Here is a 14,610-nt window from a genome sequence, read left to right as displayed (position 1 = left end):
TAAGGAAGGAGCCCTGACAGTCTATCATCTTTTAAACACCATGCCTACTGTTACTACCACATGCGAATGGGGAGCGAGAGCAAGGTGCAATGCTATGGTTAGAATCTGTTTCTTCCAACATGTATGCCTTGCCATATTGACAGAAGAGGCTGTGAGGATTCCTTCCACTCAAACTAAGATTAAAATCCTTATGCAAATGGTTCCTACTATATCTGGCCTACTGATCCTTCCAGCTTCTATGATGTGAAGACAGAGTTTTCTATATTGGAGGGTAGAGCAACAAGGCTCTATGTTGGAGTCAGAGACCAGGTCTCACCAGATAACAAAGCTGGCTTGCTCCTTAACCTTAAAATTCCCGGCTTCCAGGACTTTGAGAAATAAATTCCTGCTTATAAATTCTGTCTCAGGTCCTTTGTTATAGTAGGACAAATGAACTAAGATTAGGATAGAGGTGTCAGAAGCAAAATTACCATTTCCATCTTCCATGAGTCAAGCGTCACTGGTGGATGAGAGAAAGAGAAATTTCACATTTCATTTTGTTTTGACTGAGGACAGGAAACACAAGAAAAACACATTTGGGGCTTGGCTAAGTTTCCACTAGGTTTTGATTTCCTAACTGAATGGCAAGTTTCCTAGAAGGAGAAAAAAGTCCAACAGAAATGAATGGAGTTGGGACAGAGCATCTTTCTTCTGGCACTGACTCCGAAACAGAATGGACCAGAAGTGCTGTGGGCGCCTTCAGAAGAACCACTAATCCTTTACTCAATTCATTGCCTTTATTAAGGCTTTTGGACTATATCTCATCTCTATGTTTAACAAGTTAATTAGAGAAAAATAGTACCAAACACGGTGGGAATTTGCCTTCATTGAAATTATAATTAAGAATTTGCTAAGCATAAAGATAATAAACTGAGAAAAAGCTAGAGACATCAACTTTGATCAAAAGAGTGGATAGTGTGATGGAAAAAATGTAAAACGGATTTATTTATTTACCTTGATCTGTGGTACTATCTGGGGAAATGTAGTTGTTGATGCAACATTTATAGTAATTTAGATTAGGTATTTATTTAAGATTTGTGTGGAGAGGTGGAATGCATCTACACACACACACACACACACACACACATACACACACACACGCACATATCACATCACAAGATAAGAATGTTGGATTCTGAGGAGAGCCTCTATGATTAACAAGGTATTTAATATAGGAGGTTTAAATGATGTTCTGATGTTATGTATAGTACCAAATCCATCACACCTGTGGCAGTAATTCATAAAAAAAAGCTCCATTCATTCTGTTCATCAATCTCTAAATGCCCTGGAATTATCTTTAAAACAAGTCCACTAGAAGTGATGGAAGGCACGTTCTCACTCCCAGGAAGAGATAGCCTTCTTCTTTTTGTTTTTTTGGGGTTTTTTTGTTTTTGTTTTTGTTTTTTGGCCAGTCCTGGGCTTGGACTCAGGGCCTGAGCACTGTCTCTGGCTTCTTTTTGCTCAAGGCTAGTACTCTGCCACTTGAGCCACAGCGCCACTTCTGGCCATTTTCTATATATGTGGTGCTGGGGAATTGAACCCAGGGCTTCATGTATAGGAGGCAAGCACTCTTGCCACTAGGCCATATTCCCAGTCCAGCCTTCTTCTTTTGGGTTTCCAAAGCCCATTGACATGCCTCTAGCAGGCCATTTGTAGGAGATTCATAATGATCCAATAACACTTCTTACAGTACTGGAAGTTTTACATTCAGCCGTATGTTGCTTTGTTTGTTGATGAGACTTCTTACAATGAATACACATGGACATAAACTACAACTGACCTGATGAGAGAAAAAACAAAAAGAGAAGGGGGAAGGAAGAGAGGAGAAAAGAGAGAGGGGCAAGGAAAGGGAAGAGGGAAAAAAAAGGATTTCCTAGAAACTTCTGAAGAAATCAGAGGCAGCAAAATCTGATGTCCATGCATAATTACACCCAAGTGAAAGTGTAGCTGATTGGACATAGCTAAGAAAGCATGCATATAGATCTGTGCCTGCTTCTTGTTTTCCTCACTCAGTGATGGCCTCAGCTTGTACATGGAAACGGGAAGCCTGATTTTGTACTGGGGAGATTAATGCTCTACTTTTCAGTCAAGTAAGCCAAAGGAACACAAAGGCAGGGTCACAAAGGGTCATATTATAGCAACTGTGATTTTAGGGGTAGGCCTAGTCTAGCTCCATCCTTAGGAACTTGGGGTAGGAGAGGTTGCCTGGGGGGAGAAAGACAAAGAAAATAGAATTGTAAGGACTGGAGCCAATAGAAGGGAGGGTCTCAATTTTCCTTTGTAGGGCTAAGGTATACTTAGTAATGGGCAGGAAAATAATTAAAATTAATGACAACAATAATATTATTATTGTTGTAATGTTACTATATTATTATTAGTAGTAGAAGTAGTATGTACTGTTGGCTTATAGTATACCCTCCCCTGAACATAGCACTTTGTAGGCATTAGCTCTTTCTGTCCTGATAGTCTCCCTGGGATATGCACATGATCAACAGGCTACCAGTTGTTACGTAGTAGATTATAAAGGAGGATGTAAATCTAAGAATCCATAATCTAGCCGCTACTTTGAAGAGAACTGGACTAGGAATTCCAGTCCTTGTTTTGCCATTGGCTTCCTACCTACCTGATAGCAGCTGGGTTTTGAATCTCCTCGGGATTCATTTTTCAATATCTAGTATTCAAGGAAGAGAATTAAATTGAATCTGAAGAATGGGCCCAATATTTATTGCTCCACTTCTTTCTTAGGATTGATTTGAGGTTAAATGGGGGATAGACAAGTATTTGCATTGCTTGTGAAGCAAATGTGAGTCATGATAGCATTGTGTGCCTGAAATGACACATTTCTGGGCTCAGAAACCCCCTCTTTTCATAAGGGAAATTCTCCCTGGTGGACATAAGAGAACTCAAGAAACAATGAGTCTTCTTTTCCAAAAAGTCTAAAGGGGAATGTTGAGAATCTCCCTGTTTCTTAAAAGAGCTACTTACGAGATAGATTCACTGAAATGGAAGATGGTGTCTGTTATGTATTCATTCTTAGTCCATCTGTCAGCCTTGTAAGATAAGTTGCTTTTTAAAGCCAAATGTGTATTAATATGAGAAAACCTAAAGCCTCCCTGCCTGACATGAGATCTGAAATCGGCTCAGAACATCCTGTCACAGAAATCTAGGCAAGAGACTGGCTTTAAACATCTACTCAAAGGAACATGACAAAATGAAATAACTCGTTGTGACATTTCAATCCCACAACCACGTGCCTTTCAGGTGAGCCATTCTGCTCTCTGAGAGCTGGCAGGTCTTCTTCTTCAAGAACGCACTAACTGCGTGATGTATTGTAGCTGGCAGGTTCTTTTGGCTTAATTCTCTTGCTACCACATCATTAGCATTGATAACAATTATGTTACTTCAGAAGACATTGAGAATCCATTTTTCACTTAAAGATGAATCATTTCATCTTACCTTTTTAGCAGATGAAATATCCTTTAAAGCATCTATTGGAAAGCTTGGCCATAGCCTATGTGAAACTGTTCATGATTGCTTGCAAACATGTAAGAATCAATCCCAGTAATCTCTGATTTATGATATATATCAACCCTGGCCATTTTAAAGCCTATTTGTTTCCTCATTGGCATTTTATATGTGCAAAACAAACAGACAAACAAAAACAACCCTCTAATAGAAGTGGAACCCTTACATTGTTTTAGCAGCAGAGATTTGTGGAAGTCTCTCCTTAAATCAAAATGGATTTTAAATGAGCATAAGAGGGGCTGGGAATATGGCCTAGTGGCAAGAGCTCTTGTCTCGTATACATGAAGCCCTGGGTTCGATTCCCCAGCACCACATATACAGAAAATGGCCAGAAGTGGCGCTGTGGCTCAAGTGGCAGAGTGCTAGCCTTGAGCAAAAAGAAGCCAGGGACAGTGCTCAGGCCCTGAGTCCAAGGTCCAGGACTGGCAAAAAACAAAACAACAAATGAGCATAAGAGCCTAGGGGTTTTAGGGTTTAGTTTATCTTCTTCCAGAAGAAGAAAATATAGTATAGGAACTGTCCAGGTGTTACAAACCAATTTCCTTACCTCACTTTGGCCCTGTAACTTCTGTAACTCTTTGTCTACTAGAATCCTTGGCCCTTTTAAATTGAGTACTTTTGGGTCCTAAGTTTGGGCCAAAATGATATATACTTTCTGCCTACTAGTGACAGTTGATAATATCTTAGATATGGATAATAGTCCAGATAGACAATATCTTTGACTTAATAATGACTTAGGAGGGTTGACAATATTTCTAAGGCTCCCTTCCCTCATGTATAAATATGAATAATAACACAAACTATAGCTTTCTATTAAATCTGGTCAGTGTATAGTAGAATTTCAATCACTATCACTTATATCTATTGGTATTATCATTACCTATTATTGTCTGTTTCCTACATGGTGATCTGATGTGTGCATGATATATAGTGTCAAAAGCAAAATAACAAAGAACAGATGGTAATCATCTTGGCAATGATTAGTTTAGCCACTACCTTTCTGAATAAATAGGATTGAGCTCAATTATTATAATCATTGTTAATATCTGAACAAATACTTCTCTGGTAGTTGGGTGTTTTAAATACATACAACCTTGCTCATATTGTGAATTTTCTGAAATCTGCCCTTTTTGGATGGTGTAACCATCTATCTTTCTTCCCTGACCATGGTCCTGTTGTGGTGGGATTGGAATTAGTTCTTCACAGCTCCATTGGTTTCCTATTGATCCATACACAGTCTGTTTTTGTGGCTTGCAGGACTCAGGCTCCTTTTTAAATTAAGCTTTATCTGCTAAGTAATGAGAACATCTGTTTTTTATTTAATATCACAAAATTTCATATTTGAGCCTTTCTTTTTTATTACCAGAATTATCTTCCTCCATCCATTCCCTACCCTTAGGTAGGATGTAATAAAACAAAACTTTACTGGTATATTACACAACTCAAGATTTCATTAGATCCTGCTTGATGACAAAGACTATTTACCAAGGGACAAAATAGCACACCTTTACAAGATGGTTCATAGGAGTAGAATGTGGTTTTATATAACAACATGAATATTTCCCCCCACATTATGGGAAAACTGGCCTGGACTAGCTTTTTCCTTCGGAAAGTTAGGATATTTTCTTGGGCTGTACAAAGGTGTGGGAGTGTCTCTATACATGGAGGAATGAATGTATGCATTAGTTTTGTGGCATATGCATATTTATCTCTTTTATGTACCTGTCTGCACGCCACAGGAGAGATAAGTCCAAGTTAGATGACTCAGTTAAAGATAGTTTGCAACACTAAGACTATGAGGTTCAATTTCAGATGAAAAACAAGCAAGCAATAAAACAACCCACACACCTGCCTAAGGGCTTCAGGTAGGTGCCATCACTCCTCTTCTGGAGCTAACAAGACTGCAAATCTAAACTTTTTCTAGCTCCTTCCAGCTTAACAACAGAGGGTAACTAGTTTCTTCTCATCATCCTTCAAACTTTGTTTAAGTCCTGGGTTTCTATAAAATTAATTTCACATATGAAAATTACTCATTACATCCACATATACAGTAGCTTAGAGGTTTGCAAACTTTATTTTATATATTCCCTAAAGGAATTTCTCAAAACTGTGCTCCTACAAAGTTGACATCTAATTTTACTTTCAGTAAGAAATAGTTGCAGAGAATGTAATGGCTGGCATATTCTAGGAGTATCTAAGATATCAATTTTAAAATGATTCCATTTCTAAATGATAAAAATTTAATATTATAAATACATTAATATTTGTTTGGTATTTCTCATTCATCAAAAAGCTAATGAACAAAATGTTTTCAGTTGGGAATTTTACATGTTTTTCTTTTTGTTCAACTTGTTACATTATAGTCTAATGTATTTTTGAAAGCATTTTATTGATCACTCTATTATATTTCTTTGCAACAAAATATGTACAAAAATTTAAATTACTTTTTAATTACCTGTTACCTCAAGGGTTTAAGTATTACAACATTCTTTTGGGGTGGGCAATCATTAAAAGCATTATTACTGTGTAATCATCCAAAACATACTAGAAATTTAGTGACTAATAATAAGTATTAAATTTACAAAGAAAAAATATTAATGAAAATTTATATATTTTAGATAGGTGGGCCGTTTTGTCTTCATTAGTTTATAGTTACAGTATTAATTTCCAATACGGGGCATGATTCAGGATAAATGTTATTTCCATTTTTAATTTTATAATTGTACACGGTGACAAAGCTTGCATGACTGAATAGAAGGAATAGAAGGAGATTTTTTGTAACAATGTCATTGATTTCTTTGTTTCTGCCTCAGATCAGGTAGCAATCTGTCATCAAGATTATTTTAATGATCAACTGACAAACAGATTAGGAGTTTTAATATTGAAAACAAAAAAATGGAAATCTTACATCTCAAAAAGTAATTACTGAGATATTTGACAAACATATTTCTATAAGTATTTCAAATGATCCCATTTTTTTTAGTGTCTCATATACCTGTATTGTGTAATTGTACCACCTAAGAAGATTTGGGATGATAAGGAATGATGCTTGTCTTTTATAAATTTGAAGCAAATGACTGCTACCATTTGGATAGTGAATGTCCCCTGTGTTGATGGCTTGATCCCCAGGGTGGAATTACTTGGAGGTAGGAAATATTTCAGAGACATGAACTTGTAGGAGGTCCTTGTGGGAAGTCATTGGATTCGTCCTTCGGAAGGAATGTGGGACCCTGGCTCCTTCCTCTCTCTGTGTTGTTCCTGGCCACGAGATGAAGAGTACCTCTAGGCCACTGCATCTAAAGGCAATGGGTCTGCCAAATTATAGGCTAGAAACTTTAAGATAAAATGTGACCCCAAATAAGCTCTATCTCAGGTATTCTGTTGTAGTGATGCAAAACTGACTTACACAGTGATTAAAGAAGAATAGATCACAAGGTATTTTCAGATACAAGGCATTCTCAGGAAGGCTATATTTAGGAAAATGTACAAGCAAAAGGTGGACAAATTAAAAACGCACTTAATTACAGTGATCCACATCCATTATCCCTCTGAGAATATGTTCTGCTAAGTATATGTGTGCCTATGACCAGATATGCTGAGTTATACTAACTTTGCCCACAAGTCTTTGGATCGTGGTATAGACAGCAACAGAAAGTGATGGTGGATAAGGTAGTTGACAGTATATGAGGAAGAACAGGGAAGACACAGAGAAAGGGAGACAGGGAGAGATACAAATAGAGAGAAACACACAGAGAGAAAGAGAAAAGGAGACAAAGGGAGAAAGAGAGCAGGATATATAAAGAGAAGAGATAGAAACCAAGGCAGAGAGATGGAGACAGACAAAATAAAGTCTATCTTCAAAGTAAACAGTTCTATGCCCAGACTGTACACTAAGGTAACATCATCTTTCAAATAAATGCAAATCAAACCTGCAAGAAGCCAAACACTGGTACCTCATGCAGCCATCCTAGCTACTTAGGAGGCTCTGCAGAAAAGTTAGTGAGACTTCATCATAGTGAAGGGAGGGACATGGCAGTATGAACCTGTGATCTCAGCCACTGAGAAGCCTCTTGTAGGCAAGACCGTACATAAAAAATTATCAGCAGAAAACAGAGCTATAGCCATAGCTCAGCAGAAATAAGGCCTTGAAGGAATGGTGTTCACAGCTCAGTACTGCTAAACAAGAAGAAAAAAATCTGTAAAACAAAATAAATAATGGCTGGTTCCATAAATTACAAGTAAATCTGTAGCAAGTCTCAGCATTTTTTTTCCTGGCTCTCATGAGATTCCAAATCGTTTATTCCAGAGGGTTTGTTTTTTTTTTAAACCAAGTTTTGAGATAACTTTTTCCAACACAAAGACACCAGAGACTGAAAGGCATCATGCCCTTGTTATAGAGACAAGAAATTTGGATGACAAAAAAAGAATATGATTTCCATTCAAATATCTGCCTGGAGGGCTCAGGTAACTAACTCCAAAGCCCTTCAAGCATTAGTAGAAGAAAGTAGAAAGGACAGGCAAGTTATTCCAAAAAGACAACCACTTACGATGAGTGGCCCCCGGTTGTTTTCTCGGTATTTGTTCTGGAAGAAAATGTAAACGACGGTGGCAGCCAGAGAGTACAGGAAGGCGAAGACAGCGACGGTGACGAAGAACTCGGCCGAGGACGAGGAGTCGCCAATCAACGCCAGCTTCTGCCGCTCCTTTCCCTCGCAGGTAGGCACCTCAAAGGTCACCTGATGCAACCTACATGGCCGGAGAGAAGAAGATAGTCTTTCAATGCTGTGGAGGGAAATGCAGGGAGCAGATGTCATCTGCGCACATTTTTCCAAAGCACGGAGGGTTATAACTTGAGTGTGTGATGGTATTGCAATGGGAGAAGTTCATTAGGGAATTGGCAGGGATTCCATGGGAAATACAGAAATAAATATTGTAGTAGGCATCCGTAGACTGCATTTCCTAACAGCTGGTGGCTGTAAAGAGAGAGGGGACAGAAGGAGTCAAGGAACTTGAAATCATGACATCTCCTGCTTCAGCTCTCCAACACTATCTTTCCTTAACATGGTTCACCAGCGTCCATCCAGTGCCCCTGGCTAGATGTCAAGCTGCTTCCTCAGCTGCTTAAACTCCACCATCCTGCTCCAATTATGGTCATCTGCTTTCTGGATTTTAGTCATACCAAACAGGGTGACTTATCACTGGTTATTCTTTTTAGGTTGTTTTTCAGATAAGGTCTCACACTTTTGCTCCAGCCTTGGATCAAAATCCTCTCAGCCAATCTCCCAACTATCTGGGATTAAAAGGAGCCTTGATGGTTTTGTCAGATGATTGATAGATCCAAATTTGACTGAATGTTTGGAACTTTTCTAGGGTTAGTTCTGTCAGGATAGCATAAACTATTAAGTTTCAACCACTTTATTTCTTAAAGTCATATTCTTTAAAATTTTACAGCTCAGTAGAGCAAAAAGCTGTTTTCGAACTCCACTTTGAGTGTGTCTGTGGATTTTTTAGTTTGTTCACAAAGAACCTTTGCCTTAATCAACATAAAGACAGAGAGCTACAATAAAACACAGAGGACACTGGGAACATTGGTTATCACTGTATTGTAGAGCTAAGTTCCTGCCTGAGCTAGAATATAATCTTAAATGTGGGGATATTAATAATAAAATACATTGAAAGGTAATGTCAAATCTGAAGCAGGTGAGTTTCATACAATGTACACTTATTTTCTTCATCTAACATTTCTTTCACTTAATACCTTTTTTTGGTTGGTTGTGGGACTTGAACTCAGGGCCCAGGTGCTGAGCCTCTTTTTGCTCAAGGCTAGTGCTCTATCACGTGAGCCACAGCACCACTTCCAGGTTCTGTGGTTAATTGGTGGTAAGAGTCCTGTGGAAACTTTTCTGCCTGGGCTGGCTTCGAACTGAGATCCAATCCTCAGATGTAAGTCTCCTGAATAGGTAAGATTGTAGGCATGAGCCCCCAGTACTCAGTTTTTCTTTTGAATAGTCTTGCTATTTAAACAGGCTGGTTTTGAACTTGCAGTCTCCCGGCTTCAGCTCCCCAAGTACTGGCAGTATAGGGGTGTGATGCTATGCCTGGCTCAAACCGTACATTTTAAATGGTGAATTATGGAATGCACAAATCATATCTTAATAAAACTGTTAGAAAATAGATAGATGGATAGAAAGATGAGAACATGTACTAAGTTCCTGAATAGGTAAGAAGACCAATGAGGCAAGATAGCAATGGGGCTGGGGCAAGTAGCAAATGACAGTAAGAGCTTGGGTAGTGCAGAAAAAGGAAGAGCCAGTTGATTTCCACTAGAGGGCTTTTGGGGACAAGTTATAGATACTGACCTTCACTTGAAGACGAAGATTGGAAAGAGTATGTTAGGAGAAATACATAATACAAAAGCCATGCCAGGCATTGATATTATTTAGAGACATGTTGTCACTTTGTGTGTGTAAGACCAGCCTGTCTACCACATACCAGTTCTCTCAACTCATACGCACAAATCAGCAGGCCTGCAATCTCAGAGGGTAAAGGGGGTAGTGGGAGAATGGGAATAAAGCAATTCTCTCTTTTCTCTGCCACAACTTGAAAAGCAATATGTTCTCTGCTGCTGATTTACTGTGGTCACTTACGTGAATTATTACTTGAGCTTCTATGCACAAGACAAAAATGGAAAAAGGATGCATACTAAAAAAAAATCTACTGTACTTATTAATACCAGTGATCTAGAACTTTCCTGGGTGAAGGCAGGAGAAATAGGGAAATGGAAGCGAGGTTCTAAAATGTATGTCTAATCTTCAGAGAAAGGTGAAGGATGATTTATAAAAAGGAAAAGCTTAGAGTAGTCTTACATGATTCATATTGCAAAGCATTTGAACGTTGTATTGTGGTGTGCATCACTAAATGCACACACAAAGATTCTTTTAAATAACAGTTTATGTGTATATGTGTATTAAAACAAATAACAGTGTTATATAAAAGTTAACTATGTCTATATATTTTGGAAGAAGAAAGTTTACAGTCAGCATGCCTTTTGCAGCTGCAATAATTTCAGAATCAAGTATCATTAATTTAGAACCTAACAAGGAAAAGAAAACTGTTCTGCAGAGATAGAACACATCAGCCAGCAGAATGTGGGAACTGACAGTGCCACCTCTGATCTCATGAGGAAGGAACAGAGGGAGCAATTGCTGAGGTTGCAGAAGGAACCGAATCCAATTTGTTGATTTCAAATGCATAATGCTCTTCTTAGCTGGCCTGACCCAATCAAGGGGTAATTGAATTTCTCAGAGTTTTATTGCATTTTTGTCTCTGAACCAAAGGCTTCCATTTTCAGAGGACTCTCTCTCTCTCTTTCTCTCTCTCTCTCTCTTTCTCTCTCTCTCTGTCTCTGTCTCTGTCTCTCTCTCTTCCCCCCTTCTTTCACCAGTGCTTTAAAGGGGACAATTAAAAACATTCCACTGAGGCCCTAATGAAAAACTAAGTGAAACAATTGAGCTCCTGCATATTTCAGCTGTTTGTAAGGCCTGGAAAAAATATTAAATGTACTCACTTCTTCAAGAGATTGGGAAAAGGAAAATTGGTACTGTTTTACTAATAAATGATATTTGTAATAACAATCACTGACATGTTTCTACATCTAGGCAGTGGGGTAGGCTGTATACCTATTGTATCTTAATGTCCTTAACAGCTCTTTTAGGTAAATACCACTATCAGTATTTTATAAATAGGGGAAACTGGGGCTTGAAGGGAGTAATGAGTCTGCTAAGATCATGTAGCTAGTGGGTGGCACAGGTAAGTCTCAGGTGCAAGTACATTAGGAGATGTCTATACTATAAACTACCATATATTTCTGTCCCTCTGCTTGAATTTCTATTGAATTTTTTGAGAACCACTAAAATTTCATCTCAATACTTGTAGAAAAATGGCCAAGACAACTTTCCCCATGTAATGGTAAAATGAGAATTTACTCTGCATAGGATTCGAAACCAATGATTTGTTCTGCTATTACCTGAAGGCGACATTAGGTATTCAGCAATGAGAGAGCTGAATCTCTTTACACCAATTAAAAAGTCATTCAAAACTTTCTAGTTTCAAACATTGTCTTGGGGTTTCCCAGTATTTGCTTCACAACCAAAGCAAAGTGAAAATGAATGGGAATTGCGATCATTACAAGTGCAATTGTTTATAGAATCTGTAAAATACAGAACAGATTCATCTCTAGGTACCACTGAACCATATTGCCATCTGGCAATAAGATTTTAGAAAGTATTGGCAGTGTTCCTAACCATGTATCTCAGAGTGGCTCAATGAAAGACTATCAGCATATCCCAAGGGCAGTGGCCTAGTCCACAGGTAAAGTGGGGGGTGCTAATGGTGTTAGGAGCAAGCTGCTGTCACCAAATTTCTAAATGTCAGGAGGAAAGTGGCCAAGGAAAGATCAGAGGGCAACTGGCAAACAGTGGTGCTAGATATATATGCTGGATATATTTTTTTCTTTCCCTAATCATTTTTATAGGCCCTGTTTCAATGCCACTAACCCACTGACAAATACTATAATCATATTCCACCTTTTCTCTCTCTTGTCAGTATAAATATTGGCAATAGGTCTGTCAGGTTTTAGATCAACTTTTTTCAACTTGTAGTTTTGCGAGTCGTGTGTGTATGTGTAAGCTGTACATTTAGATGTACCTTTACACATACTTACTTAGCTTACACGCTTTATAGAATAAATCGCTGCACAATTCTGAGCTTACACCAGCATTTTCACACCCTACATCTCAATTATTGTCTTCCTTGAAGCCCTCATCAGCCTACAGACAGGATGAGATGAGACAGGATGGGTCTCAATCACCCTGAGAGAATCATCAGCGACTACCCATTTGGCACAGAACAGAGTCAAACTTAGACTCCAGGCTTTCTGCTTCCTAGTCTTAAGTGATTTCACTTATGGCCTCAATTCCAAAATTCATAAATTCCCCCAAATCACTGTCTTGTCCATGAGGCTCAAGTCCTTCCTTCACATACTCAGTGGGATTTATTGAACACAGTGAGTCTGGATGAGAAGACAATGACTTCCAAGGAAGGGAGATGAAGATGACCTACAAGGTTGAAATGGGCAAACCTCTTGGTTACTTCCCTGTTTTCCTTACTGTACCTCAAGCATGGTATTTGGTGCTGTTCTTTACGAAGCTGGCAGTGTTTGTGCACCTGCTGCTACTACTGATGCCAATCTCTGAGGGACATTTATTGAGCACATGGTAGGCCATGTATGGTGACAAACATCTTTACCTATTACTACATTTAAATCTATACAATTGATGAAGTGGGTTTTTTTAAATCTTATTATGCCCTGATTAAAGGAGTGAGGAGACTTCCTGATATAATTGTCTTGAAGTGGGCCTATCTGACCCCCAAATTTCCTCTTGACCTTCAGAATCAGCAAAATAATAAAGTATAATATTATTAATTGCTTTAAAAATGTTCCTTATTATGAAATTGAAAGTGAAAGATCACCACCAAACTCATTCTATGAAGCTAGCATAATACTCATCCCAAACCAGATAGGAACTCATCAAAGAAACAGAATTATAGACCCATCTCTTTGATGAACATTGATGCAAAACTTTTCAATAAAATTCTGGCCAACCAACTTCAACAACTATTTAAAAAAAACAGCATACACTATGATCGAATGGGATTTATTCCAGGGATGCAAAGCTGATTCAATATAAGCAATTTAACTAATGCAATTAAACACATATTATTGTAATTATAAAGGTGATATACAATGTACAGAGGCTTTACAGTTACATAAGTCATGTAAAGAGTACATTTCTTTTTTGACAAGGTCACTCCTTCCCTCACTCTTATTATTTATTTTTTAAAAGTTACATGTTTGATGACTTATAACACTGATTGGCTTTTTTGAAGGCCTTGTCAGTGCTATCTCTTAGTTGTCACTGTCATTCATGTCTCCAGAGGACAGTGATCACAGGGTGAGTGTGAGAACAGTTTGTTTAGACATTTCTGTTTGTTCCCCTTGCAATTTCAAGCCAGTTCCAAGGCCTCTGGTGGTCAGTTCTGATTCTATGCACTAATAGAAGCAAAGTTTTTCCTTTAGGTCCCCAGCACCTCAAAAGGTATAATTTTAATCTGGGGTCAAAATTTGTGTAGAAAGCCTGCCTTCTACATTGTCATTAGAAAGCCTTGGGTTTAGGATTTATTTGGGGATACAAATGACAGAAGAATTCAAGGTGGGATATGAGCACCTGCTTAGGAAATAGGCCCACTGCGATGAGAACTGGCAGAAGGCATCCGTGACTGGATTCAAGTTGCTTAAGCTTGAAACAAATCTCAAGTCTTCAGCTTGCAAGAATGGGGATAGTCTATCTAAAATACAAGACTCATGAGATGGAAATCGATGAGACCAGTAAATCTGGAATAACTGTACTGAGAAAAGCATTATCACTAAGGTCTATCCTACATGAGAACAGGTAGACATAATAAACAACCAGTACATCAAAAATCCTTCAGTATAGCCTTGAGATATGGCTGTTTGCTCCCGGGAAGCTCAGTGGCATTGGGATGATCACACCTTCAGCCCCTTCCGCTGGACCCACAAATTGCCTTTCAGCTTCCTTTGCCCAGGTAACAGCATTGTTTAGACAGCCATAATCATCGTCTCCCCACCATGCTGCAGTCTTAACCTTGGTTCAATCAAAAGCTGTCCTCATTTCCAAGGTTTACAGGAACATCATACATTCACTATAAATATTTTCTTTGAAAAGAAGGAAAGTGAAGTGAAAGACAACATGCCGACTTTCTGCTCTTGGACAATAGAGATTCTTTGTCCCTGATTTATGCATCAAGTGTTTTCAAGCCTACTGTCACCATAGAAGAAAAAAATTCCATTATTTTTGTTCTCTTTACTATTAGCGAAGGTAAGATTTCCCTCCTGGGGTATTGAGGTAGAGATCGCAAAATGTAATCAAGGTTACTGCACACAATATTCTTTTTCTACACTCTTAA

General features: G+C 38.4%; 1 protein-coding gene across 1 annotated transcript in view; it reads right to left on the bottom strand.

Annotated features, from left to right (window-relative positions):
* Positions 1 to 14,610, bottom strand: part of Synpr (synaptoporin) — a 272,123-nt gene that overhangs the window by 52,668 nt on the left and 204,845 nt on the right. The window contains exon 4 of the mRNA XM_048354876.1: positions 8,112 to 8,310. Coding sequence (XP_048210833.1) covers positions 8,112 to 8,310 — 199 coding nt within the window. The remainder of the gene's footprint in view (positions 1 to 8,111; positions 8,311 to 14,610) is intronic.

The sequence above is a fragment of the Perognathus longimembris genome, chromosome 10 (assembly GCF_023159225.1).
Source record: "Perognathus longimembris pacificus isolate PPM17 chromosome 10, ASM2315922v1, whole genome shotgun sequence".
NCBI classification, from domain to species: Eukaryota; Metazoa; Chordata; class Mammalia; order Rodentia; family Heteromyidae; genus Perognathus; species Perognathus longimembris.
This window is presented reverse-complemented; position numbering and strand designations above follow the sequence as displayed.